This window comes from Capricornis sumatraensis, chromosome 2, assembly GCF_032405125.1.
Source record: "Capricornis sumatraensis isolate serow.1 chromosome 2, serow.2, whole genome shotgun sequence".
NCBI lineage: Eukaryota > Metazoa > Chordata > Mammalia > Artiodactyla > Bovidae > Capricornis > Capricornis sumatraensis.
The window spans coordinates 70283933-70297262 of NC_091070.1; the positions used below are offsets into that span (position 1 = coordinate 70283933).

The 13330-nt window shown below is 39.2% G+C and overlaps 1 protein-coding gene across 3 annotated transcripts in view; it reads right to left on the reverse strand.

Annotated features, from left to right (window-relative positions):
* Positions 1–13330, reverse strand: part of CDIN1 (CDAN1 interacting nuclease 1) — a 232919-nt gene that overhangs the window by 102990 nt on the left and 116599 nt on the right. For 2 of the 3 annotated variants that reach the window (XM_068964969.1, XM_068964967.1), the window contains 2 exons: positions 3880–3945; positions 3171–3276 (listed from right to left, as the gene is read on the reverse strand). In XM_068964969.1, coding sequence (XP_068821070.1) covers positions 3171–3276; positions 3880–3945 — 172 coding nt within the window. Of the gene's footprint in view, positions 1–3170; positions 3298–3879; positions 3946–13330 lie in introns of all 3 variants that reach the window. The other variant, XM_068964968.1, reaches the window with a different exon arrangement.

The window sequence follows — 13330 nt, forward strand, 5'->3', positions numbered from 1 at the left end:
AGCGACACACGGCACAGGTTGAGCTGTGGTGAAGGCAGGGCTTAATGGACCTGCTGATGAACTCGTGATGATACGTGGGGCTTTGGGCTTGAGTATTGGGAGAGATTGCGATGCCACTCATTGAGCTTGAGAGGAAGTAAGAGGCTAATAACCTTGAGGAGAAAAGTCAAGAGTTTAATTTTGGATAGGTAAAGTCTCAGATATCTATTAGGTATCCTGGAGGTGATACTGAACAGACAGCTGGCTAGACAAACAAATGTGTACTAGGGGAAAATCTTAGGGCTGGGGATAAACGTTAGAGATAGCAGCATGAGATGGAATAGGAAGCCACAGTCTCTGGTGAGGTCTCCAGGGAACACCCAGGAAATATGTAGACAGGAGAGGGAGGAGGGTGAGCACTGAGTTCCAGGGCCTTCAAGCCTAGTGCTGGGAAGATGGGGAAGAACTGGAAAAGGAGAAAGAATACACAGGTGGAATGTCAGGGAAAAAAATCTCAGAAGAATGTCTCTTGGAAGCCAAAAACAAACAAACAAAAGCTTTAATAAAGAGGGAGGGTGTGGTCAACTTTGTCAGGAGTTGCTTATAGGGTAAGAGTATCAATTTACATAAAAAGAAAACTCAGAGAAATACTACATTAAAACTTAGGGGCTTTGAAGTTATTTATATAGAAAAATAGGCTTAGACAAGATTATGATTTTTCAAACATTAACTGAACATTCTTATCACAGGATCCAGTGTTTAAAAATAGGGTGACAATTCTGATAATCATTTCGTGATGTATGTATGTCAAATTATTATGCTGTATATACACCTTAAACTTACACAGTGCTGTATGGCAATTATATCTCAAGAAAACTGGAAGAAAATCTAAAACAGCATGACATTAGATAACAGTTTTATGTTGACTAGAGGGTTATTACACAAATAACGCCATTAGCCTAATCTGCAACCAACACCCTCTTTCTTGAAAGGTTACCTACAGGTGGGAGAGACAATTGCTTCCAACTCTGAGGAATTTTAGCAACTACTGTTGAGTTGTGTTGAGGTAAAAATATGAAAAATGTAGGATTCCCAAACTTTGGTCAATGGGCTAAGTTTTCTTCAGTCAAAATGCCCCATCACTGACAAGTCTTACTTACAAGTAAATGCCTCTATGTTCCACATTGAATGTCAGTATGACCTGCTTTTCTTGGCCTCTCTGCAGACGTTTGGTAAACCAGTGACTTCTGTGTAGAGCATTTTCCTCTTGAATAATCTGGCTTCCCCTTACCACATAACGTGCCCTAAGTGAACTATGTGCACTTACTTGGCATACATTCAAAGAAAATGTTTAAGAAACATAAGTCAATAGTAGTAATTGTAGCAATAGTAGTAATCATATAAATAAAACATCATTAAAATTTAAAAAGCAGCATGCAAAAAAAAAATCCAAAATCTAGTCCAAATCAAACTATTAAATCATCCACTGCTCAGAACCCCCTCCAGCCATGTGAATAATCCATAGTTTATCATACAGGTGATTTGATTATTTTAATCAGCTTCTAAAATGGTGAGGGCTGAGCACAGAGTAGACAATAGCTGAGTTGTTTTAGAATGAAGACATGCCTTTGGAATTTTTAAGTAAGCTTTACTGTTTTGGATTCAAATTCTAATTGTTTCTCATAAAAGGCTTGACCAGTACCAAAGTGGGAAGACAGTCTTGATGCAAAATGATTGAGTTTAGCAGTTAAAAAAAAAAATCCTTTAGCAACCTAAATAATTTGATTTTCTTGTCATTGCTTTCCATATACTATCAAAAATGATGCTTTCTTTACTATTTCCAACTCATCATAAAATTGCTAAAAATCTGAAATTCAATTTATCACGTTACTGCTAATTTGAATAATGGCTGAATAAAAGACAGGAAACGCTGAAGCAGCATTGATTTCTAAAACATTTTGCACTTTCCTCCTCCATCCCTGTAAAGTAAAGCTCGGATGCTACGCACAATTACACAAGAAAATCAAGAAAGCCATTACGTTCAGCATTTTGTCATGATCATTGTTACCATGGCAAAAAGTGGGCTTATTTTAGCACATCTGCTACAGGCGAGGCCCACTGGCCTTTTGTAAAGCTGGGTAACAATATAATGCCAAATTCTGGAGACTGTCACTGTTTTCTTCCAGGGTAAGACTACTGCCCATAGATGTTACTGTCTCTTAGTGAGTTGTTTCTTAGTGAGTCAAACCAATGCCATCCCACCATCGTATTCTTAAAGTTGTTCAGTACCAAGGAACACAGTTAATCTAGGAAGGTTACCCTCTGACCCACCTTCTGGTCTAATGGGTAAAAAATATGTGATATGAAAGCTTAGGACTCCAATAATAGCAAATGCCAAAGTCTCAACAGTTGTATTGTAAACATCAATAGAGCTGTACTAAAAATAGCATGGATTTAGAAGTGACCAAGACAATGCACGATAACTAGCTGTAGGCATATTATTTCCTTATCGGTAAAATGGGAATAAAATCCCATTATCCCAAATAATCTGGTGAATAAAATCCCATTATCCCCAAATCATGCTTTCTTGTGAGTACTAACTGAAATAATCTGCAGGCCCAGACACATGACGGGGTACTTAGTAACACAACATCCTCCCCCTTCCTCCAACACCATCTTTTTCTTAACCACTGAGATTCCCATGCCTTTGGAAATGTTGGTTGAAGTTGGTAGGTAAATGCTTTTCTATCACTGGAAGGTTAATTTGTTTTGACTTTCATATCGTTTGGATACTTTCCTCAGAGAGCTGAGGATAAAATACTTTTTTAAGATCTGATAGAAGGCATAACTTTCACATCACAAGTATAAAATAAAAGTCAGTGTCAATAGTATAATAATATGTCACATCCTATTATTCATATTTTAAGTGACACCAATATTATCACTGTAAAATGGAAAATGGAGTATATAATAATTTTGACCTCATGCCCAGATTTTTTGTTTTAAAAAGTGAAGCAACATTATGAATGCAGGGAAGTTGAAATTATCTGAAATGAATACATTAATCAAGTCTGTGTATTTACTAGAAACAAAGGCTACTAGCATTTTTACCATCTAAACAAAATATTTTTTTCCTAATGAAATTTCAGCTGAGTATCGTTTATCTTAAGAGAAAAATAATGGGGCCTTACCTATTCCAGTAGCTCCAGAACTGGTCATGCAGGTAGGCATGGTGGCTACATTCATCACCAAATGAGGCTTTGCTTTCAATCCAGTGAATTATGTGCCCTTCTACAGCTAAGGAACAAAGCATTACAAATACAGAGCAAAGGGAAGGGGAGATTGAAAATTCTGACTCTGCCTGGGTCTCTCCATGCTTCACATTAACGAAGAGAGGCTTAACCCTCACCATCATCTAGAGATGTAATTATAAAACAACGCATCGTATCTGTTTGTGACAAGGAACGTTTATGCTACAGTCACACCCCTTTTATTTTTGTCGTTTACAAAGGTCTCTCTCCTATTCTGAGACTGCCTGTATAAACTGACAAATAATAAGAAAGCAAACCAAAGTGATCCTGGCTTTTCCACAGAAATCTGTTTTAAAAATGCAATATATAGAGAAATGACTTGAAAATGGTAACCAAAATGTCTTTTGAAGACATGCTTATTTCTTAAACATAGGTAAAAGTTTTTAAAGCTTAGGTTTCTTCTGAACCTATTATTTCCTGCCACTTAAAAATCTTTTGCAATTATTTCACACATTTGAATACAAAATTATCAAGCTAATACAGATTCTTTGGTAACATTTGTTAATATTAACAAAAATTTTAAAAGCTATGGGAAAAAACACATCACTTTACTCTATAAACAAAAGCATAGTAGAGTCTAAGGACTTACCAACTGGTACTTGTAAAATAAAGTCTGGCGTTTTGTCATAACCCCTTGCACGAAGCTGATCTTCATCTACAGGAAGAACAAATACTATTACTTACGACAGTATTCCATTAACAAGACAGCAATATAATTGCTTTTCTTTCTTAAAAATGTGTAAAAATTACTAATGCAGTCACACATATCATTCTTATGCATGCAGTGCTGTGTCAGAATAAATGAACTTTCTTCACAAACTTGAAGTAGAGATATAAAAATGTCTCTTTGTCCCTTCTGCATTTTTATATCTTTATTATAAACATCATTAATTCAAGCTGTCATATGCTACCTTTCTTATAATTGAAAATATACTCAAAATAATGAAATATACTTACTGATTAAAAGAAAAGGTTTCCACCATCATGAATATTGCTAATGTTATCAAGCCCATACTGACAATTTACAGTAAGGCATAAGCACTTTGGCTTTTACAATTATAAAACAAATGCTTTCATTAAAGCAATTAAGAAAGTTTAGTTTCAATTAGTGAAACTATTTCTACATACAAGAACATAAGAGAGAGACAAGGGACAATGAGATCCCCACAGAGCATTAATTACCCTGCTTAATACCTTTGGTCTGCTATTGTTTCTGGCATTTACCAGAGTTTTACAACTAACAATATGTAATTCTGAAAAGCAAACAGGCTTTGAGATTTTTTTTTCTAAGTCTGTTCGATTTCTTGATCTTCTGTAAATAGCAATGAGCCATTCAGGAGGAAAGGAGGCAAGAAAACAGAGAGCTTGTCAAAGTTGGAAAAAACTAGCTAGATGCTTGGTTTAAAAAAAAAAAAATCCTCCAATATTTTCTAAAAGCTGTCCTTGACTTCTAATGGCATTACAATGTGATTCTGAAATGAGCAGTTCTCTGTTAGATTTTGGAGTGACCTGGTCATTCAATTCCAGACATGGCTTTCTGTCTTCACCCAACCTCAACTAATGGCCCAACCAAGTAACAAGGAAGGCTGTGTGGTCTCTTAACATCTACTGGGCTGTTGACATTGTCATGCATCCCATTCGCCTTCCTGCATCACCTTTGATTAAAATTAATGACCCATTCCCAGTGTTGGGTAGCTTATTTCCAATTCATTTGTCAGGCCAAGACAGTGGTTTCATGGCCAACGTTCAGAAATTCTGTTTTAGAACACTCTTGTGTACATCCTGAAAGGTCAGCACTTTAAACATAAATAACCTTTTAATGATGAGATACACTTAAACTATATATTTAATTACACTTGGTTAAAGTTGGTATCCTTTACTGAAATTCTGAAGGACTGATGCTACAATTCAAAACAATCTCCTCTGCTTGAAAGATAAAAAAAATACCAACATAACTGTTGAGATAAGGAAATAAAATTAAAGTAATCTTACTTTAAAAACAAGAGAATTTGGAAAACTGGACTGTAAATGAACAAGACTGAAAAAATTTCTGTCCTCTCAATGCATTCTGGCTACAAGAATGTTTAATGGAAAAGGCATTTATTAAATCAACCCAAGTGCCTTGAGCTGATGTTTCAGGTAGCTGATGAATAGTTTTAAAAGCTGTGAAAGTCACTCAGTCATATCTGACTCTTTGTGACCCCATGGACTGTACAGTCCATGGAATTCTCTAGGCCAGAATGCTGGAGTGGGTAGCCTATCCCTTCTCCAGGGTATCTTTCCAACCCAGGAATCAAACTGGAGTCTCCTGCATTGCAGGAAAGAATCCGCCTGCAATGCAGGAGACCTGGGTTTGATCCCTCGGTTGGGAAGATCTCTGGGAGAAGGGATAGGCTATCCACTCCAGCATTCTGGCCTGGAGAATTCCATGGGCTGTAAAGTCCATGGTATGGCAAAGAGTTGGATACAAATGAGTGACTTTAAAAGCTGGGTTGACATTAAAGAAGAGAGATTAATAGTTTATTAAAACTATCCTAGTTTGATCAACCTTTGCAGGTGTTCAAAATCTGTTTCAGAAGGAAAAATTATGATGTTTCTGACAGTGGCTAAAAACAAAATTTCAAAGGTCACCAAGCAATCTAAATGCACACACTAAAATCCCTTAAAAGGCAGTTATACTCCTGTTCAGCGCACCCAAATTACTAACACAGTACCTACAGTTTAAATTTCATGACTTACTTAATGTGAAAAATTAAAAAAAACACCTAAACTCCTCAAACTGAACATAAACATCAGAGAATCTCTCCATCTTTCTGTGGAGAACCTCAAACTGTAACACAGTACTCCTATACTTTCTCTATACTGCCCCCACATCCCTCAGTCTCAGTGTAAAGGTGATTCAACTGTTCAGTTCAGTTCAGTTCAGTCGCTCAGTCATGTCCGACTCTTTGCAACCCCATGAATCGCAGCACGCCAGGCCTCCCTGTCCATCATCAACTCCCGGAGTTCCCGGTGGTGTCCATCAAGTCCGTGATGCCATCCAGCCATCTCATCCTCTGTCGTCCCCTTCTCCTCCTGCCCCCAATCCCTCCCAGCATCAGAGTCTTTTCCAATGAGTCAACTCTTCGCATGAGGTGGCCAGAGTACTGGAGTTTCAGCTTTAGCATCATTCCTTCCAAAGAAATCCCAGGGCTGGTCTCCTTCAGAATGGACTGGTTGGATCTCCTTGCAGTCCAAGGGACTCTCAAGAGTCTTCTCCAACACCACAGTTCAAAAGCATCAATTCTTCGGCGCTCAGCCTTCTTCACAGTCCAACTCTCACATCCATACAAGACCACTGGAAAAACCATAGCCTTGACTAGATGGGCCTTATTCGGCAAACTAATGTCTCTGCTTTTGAATATGCTATCTAGGTTGGTCATAACTTTCCTTCCAAGGAGTAAGCGTCTTTTAATTTCATGGCTGCAGTCACCATCTGCAGTGATTTGAGAGCCCAAAAAGATAAATTCTGACACTGTTTCCCCTGTTTCCCCATCTATTTCCCATGAAATGATGGGACCAGATGCCATGATCTTCGTTTTCTGAATGTTGAGCTTTAAGCCAACTTTTTCACTCTCCTCTTTCACTTTCATCAAGAGGCTTTGTAGCTCCTCTTCACTTTCTGCCATAAGGGTGGTGTCATCTGCGTATCTGAGGTTATTGATATTTCTCCCAGCAATCTTGATTCCAGCTTGTGCTTCTTCCAGCCCAGAGTTTCTCATGATGTACTCTGCATATGAGTTAAATAAGCAGGGTGACAATATATAACCTTGACATACTCCTTTTCCTATTTGGAACCAGTCTGTTCCATGTCTAGTTCTAACTGTTGCTTCCTGACCTGCATACAGATTTCTCAAGAGGCAGGTCAGGTGGTCTGGTATTCCCATCTCTTTCAGAATTCTCCACAGTTTATTACGATCCACACAGTCAAAGGCTTTGGCATAGTCAATAAAGCAGAAATAGATGTTTTTCTGGAACTCTCTTGCTTTTCCCATGATCCAACTGTAACTGTAGTCAAAAGACAGCTTCTAGAAACCTGTGCCACCACCAGCAATACTACATTTTTTTCTTATTTAAGTAAAGAGATTATTTCACACATCTGAAATACTTTGTTACTATGCATTGGGTATCATCTCTGTTTTTTATTTTCTAAACTCTGTCTTACCTCCTCTGTTTCAAATTTCATACTATTCCTTTCAACCTAGATTTTCCTTTACTTGGCAAAATTCAGAAAAAATGACAGGACAAGTCTAGGGAGTGGTATTCATTCAGGAAGAGCTGTCCCTGCTCACCTGGTCTCAGCCCCAGGAGATGGAAGTTTCTATCAAAGATCACCGTACTGGGAGATTTGTAACTCAACCCCATGTATCTGACCAGATTTCCTGGCCTTTGCATTATGCTCCATTCCTGGTTCTCAGATGGTTAAAGATTCCTTACCATGATCATTATCCCAACCACTGGGTATGGATGCAAAATTTGGTTGACCATCTGGTGGATCAGTGTTCAAACTCTAAGGTCTAGAGGCTACAGCTTACTCATCACCCAAAACACTACCTGTGCCTCATTCCTTGTTCATCCCCTTGTCTTACTGTGCATAGGCCTGGCTCCCACCACAACCAAAGCCTGAAGCCTCTGCTCTGAGGACAGGAAATGTTTCTTTTCATTCTTTAAAACCCTATTCACTGCTCTATTCTCACCATCAACAAACACCTGTGTGTGTGTGTCTGCGCTCACTTGTGTTCAACTCTTGGCGACCCCGTGGACTCTAGCCTGCTAGGCTCCTCTGTGCATGGTTTTTCCCAGGCAAGAATACTGGAGTGGGTTGTCATTTCTTCCTCAAGGGGATCTTCCAAACCAGTGTCTCCTACACATCTCCTGCATTACAGGCAGATTCTTTACCACTGAGCCACCAGGGAGGCCAGTTGGCACATATTTAATACACAAATGGGTAAATGAATAAAATATAAGTACATTTTTAAGAGTACCATGTCTTCAGCAAAGTTGACCCAGAGTGACTGAGTAATTTCTTTCCTGATTGAAAAGACAGCAAAAGTGACCCCAAGTTCGAGGTGGGAAGTTTTCCTATTTTGTTTGCTCTGCAATATTTTAAACAACATTGGATTTATCCATTCCTGAATGTTTGGGCAGAATTCCCCCCATAAGCAATCCAGGTCTGGGGCTACTATAAAGTGTAGCTCTTTGGTTACTTTTACTACCTTTTTTTTTTTTTTTTTTTTTGAGGGTTACTGATCTGTTTAGATTTTTTTCTCTCTTTTATAATCAGTTTTTCAATTTTTATTTTCCTTGAGAATCTTAAGTTTCATCAGAGTTCTCAGGGCTTTTTATACATATTGGAGCCAAGTGGTTACTTATGAGTCTCTGAACTTTCCAAGTGGAAAGCTGGATGTTTAAGTAACTTGATGTTTTCTTCAAGAAAAAATGATAAAGACTGAGAAAGAGGAAAGAATAATATTAGTTTAAAAGCCTGGGAGGAGAGTTTCAGAATAGCACTTTTAGTATAACTCCTAAAACTGTTGGGGATCAATATGAAGTCAATCTCCAAATCCTGTATATCTAACTTACTCAGTGAATGTAGCAAATATGAAGTAGGGCTCTTCTGACTTAACATATATTGAAAATGCCTAATATATCTCATAAATACTAAGCTTGTTAAAAGGCTTCCCTGGTGTCTCAGTGGTAGAATCTGCCTGCCAATGTGGGAGACACGGGTTTGATCCCTGGGTCAGGAAGATCCCCTGGAGAAGGAAATGGCAATCCATTCTGGTATTCTTGCCTGGAAAATCCCATGGACAGAGGAGTCTGGCAGGCTACAGTCCATAGGGTAGCAAAGAATGGGACACGACCTGGCCACTAAACAACAAGAACAAGCTTGTTAATGTCACAGTCCAAGTATTCATTATCAAAATTAATATAAAAGTAGTTTCACTTAAAAGAAGACTCATTAGCCTCTAGATCCACAAAATGTAGGATTTTTAGATAAAGGGTACCTCATGAAACATAGTACTTCTGAGCTTATAGAGTCTTCTACCATTCCAACTTACACATGATACAAAGAAACAGGTCAGCAGAACTGACTGCCAACACCTTTTCGTTATTGTTCAGTCACTAAGTTATGTTCAACTTTGCGACCCCACAGACTGCAGCATGCCAGGCTTCCCTATCCTTCATTATCTCCCAGAGTTTGCCCAAACTCACATCCACTGAGTTGGTGAAGCCATCCAATCATCTCATCCTCTGTCGTCCCCCTTCTCCTCCTGCCCTCAATCTTCCCCAGCATCAGGGTCTTTTCCAAGGACTTGGCTCTTTGCATCAGGTGGCCAACCACCTGGGTCTTTCATATAGCCAGATACAGATAGGAGCCCATCTCAACCAAGCTCTGGTTTGTCCCAACAGACCATATACAATTTTTAATTATGGCAAATATTTAAATTTCATCATGTGTAATACTTATGAAGTGGCAAAAAGAATTCTCATTTTCCTCCTGGAAGGTTTGAAAACACGAGAGCGGGGATGGGTCTTGGACACTGTTTAGCTGACACCTGCCTGAAGAGGAAGCGAACAAAATCAATGTTTGATTTCTAGTATTCTAATGGTCCTTTCTCCAATATAACTAAAAAACCAATGAAACCGCATCTACAGATAAAAGTGATGCGAAATTTTTCAAAACAATTCAGTTCTTCATTTATTTTTAAGTTGTCAGGCTTGCCTTTGGAGGACATTTTAAAAAAGGAATCACATAAATGTAAAGATCACTGTGAAAGTTTAATTTCTCTGGCCTTTTAATTACCCTCCCCTCTAAATGCCCAAAATATCCACAGCAATTAAGTACTAATTACACAATTTCTTTCTTTTAAAGAAAGGGCTGATTTTGAGTCAGAGAACAAAACACATCTGAAACTAGTTAACATATGCTTAAGAATCATAGCAGGGCATGAGGACTATAAGAAAAAGTTTGAAGTTTTACATTTTGCTTCCTTAAAAGGCTTTAAATTTAAGAAATACAGTTATTCTCAGAGAAATTATGTAAAATTCCCAGTTCATAACATCTGAAAATGAAAAGATAACATTCTGACATGGCCTTTTATCTACGAATTTGTCAAAAGGTTTCTAAAATCTTAGGTTAAAATACCTTGTATGGCAAAAAAGAATCTTTTTAACGTCGATTACATTTTTTATTAAATTGGGGAAGGGCAAAAAAGACACTTCAATACAAATGAAAACTACAGTATATTTTTTCTACTCTAGTATTTTGTTTTTCTGTGTGTCTTTTTAAATCCCAAAATACTGTTTCATTCAATAATTGGAGCTGTGATCTTCATATCCCATGCTTTCTACCTAATTAAAGAATTTAGCAGGGTTTTGATAATACATATTATTATGCTATGCAAACCATGTGCAAAGGTACATAGAATAGATATGCATTTAATGGGGAGACCGAGATGAATAAAATTTTTAGAGGACCTAAAAATTTCATTATGTCCATTAGTTTCAATCTTTTCCCCCAAAGCCTCTTACCAAAGCCACTAATAAGGAATACAACTGACTGCTCTGACCTTATACTTTGTTTATGTCTTTAGGGGACAAGGGCTTCCCTGGTGGCTCAGAGGTTAAAGCGTCTGCCTGCAACGCAGGAGACCTGGGTTTGATCCCTGGGTTGGGAAGATCCCCTGGAGAAGGAAATGGCAACCCACTCCAGTATTCTTGCCTGGAGAATCCCATGGACACAGGGCTACAGTCCACAGGGTCACACAGAGTCGGACACGACTGAGCGAATTCACTTTCACTAGTGAAAACTAAAGTGCCCTAAAGACAGGGAACAAATCGGCGGGGGGGGGAGTGTTGAGGGGGGTTGGGGGGGTTGGGGGCAGGGCGGAGACGGGTGTCACAAGTCAGAACAGTGCAAAGTGAGGCAGGGTAGGCTGGTCCCCATTGACTGATGGTTCTGGAGACAGAGAACATGAATATGACAACAGAAACAAAACTCTTCCTTCTGTATCTTACTCTGTTGCTGTCATTCTACAGCCGCTAAGTCATGCCCGACTCTTTGCGACCCCATGAACTGCAGCAGCATGCCAGGCTTCCCTGTTCTTCACTATCTCCTGGAGCTTGCTCAAATTTATGTCCACTGGGTCTGTGATGCCATCCAACCATCTCAACCTCTGTCGTCCCCTTCTCCTCTTGCCCTTAACCTTTCCCAGCATCAGGGTCTTTTCCAATGAGTCGGCTCTTCTAATCAGGTGGCCAAAGTATTGGAGCTTCAGCTGTATCACTCTAAATTCTTTTGGTTTACCACAAGAGAAGGGACAAGTCAGAAGTCAGCATGGTAGAGTGAAAAAGAATTCAGGACAAATTGTTCGGGGCCGGGGCGGGGGGCGGGGGGGGGTGAAGTAATAACTGTGATGCGAGGTCTGAGGCAAGTTTCCATTAAACAGAACAGGCAGACTGGATGGTCACAGAGTCCTTTGTAACTCCAAAATTCTGTGCAGTGGATGAATGTCAGCCTTTGTCTGCCCCAGCTCTTTTAGCTGTTGTCACTGATGTGAGAACCTGTTGTGCCTGAACTAATCTCGGTGGAGGGAGGCATATTAGTTTGGAGGCATACAAGAGATCTCTACACACTGATACACAAACACACAGGACCAGGGAACCCATCTAACAATAACAGTAACAGATGTGACCCTTCAGTACTTTTTGTTTATGGGGAATAAGGTTTCAACCTATAGCTAATTTTTTGTGGGGTGAGATATTTGATTTTTTGTCCTGTTTCTGCCCTCCCTGGCATCACCAACCTACTCTCACAATTGATTTGGGTGGGTGGTGAAAGACATAACCCCCAACCACTGGCCCCAGGAGTGGACACGTGACCCAGACTAGCTGATCAGAGCCCATTTTTAAGATTGATTATGGGGCAAAATGAGAAGCACCTCTTTCCCCCTGGGATTATGAACTCTACAGAGTAAACAAATTAGCAATTGCCAGGGATCACCTTTGTTTTCTGAGAATGAAGCCTACATTGGAAAAAAGAAACGCAAAATGGGAAAAAGAGGAGATACTGATGACATCGTTTTGTCTTCTAAATTCTAGACACATCAGAAGCAAACTTCTTTGGATGTCACAGGTGTTATCTCTGAACCAATATTTCTCCCTTTTGTCTGTGCATATAATCTAGTTTGACTGGATCTCGGTCACTTACAACCAAGGTGGTTCTAACTTATCATCAGTGGCCAAGAAAGCAGATGTTGGCTTATGCGAGTTATCTAACCAGAGCAATGGTTGAGGGAAGAGCTGTGGGCTTCAAGCAGCAAGACTACCACCATAAGTGAACAGGCTAACCTGTCTTCAAAGTTCTAAAGAACCTTTCAGCAGCAAACATGTGTCTGTGGTTCTTTTCTCTTGGTCCCAGGGAGAAACATGCATAAGCAAAGTAAATAAGATAAATAAGTAAAAGATGGTCCCTCACCTTGACAATTTCTTTAGGAAGGGGAGAACAGACCCCATATTCTCCACATTCTGCCCCTCAAAATAATGTTCCTGTTACCTGGAAAACTGCATCTTATTTTAACCTTTAGTTAGGAATTTAAATAGTTGATACTTTCGGAAATATCTAACCATCTTAGTTCCCTTTAGCCTACATAACCCTATGTTTTATCTCTAGTCTCTTACCCTCAATGGCTAACATTTGCATGTATACACGGTCTCAGTATTCTGAATTTCGTCTGTTCCCACTGCCTATTCTTCACCTGAAGTCATAATTCCATATCACATCATAATCACTTCCCTGGAGCACTGCTGCTTTAGATAGGGAATAAAGCAGCAGGAGTAGACAAACTCTCAGAAACACAGATCCTAATTTCTTACAGCAACGGATATCCTTCAGTAAGCCTATTTGGCTTTATACAGACTGCACCCTCCTGGAGTCCCACAGAGCAGTACATGAATGCTAGAAAAAGCACCTATGTAAAATATGCTGGCCTGTCACA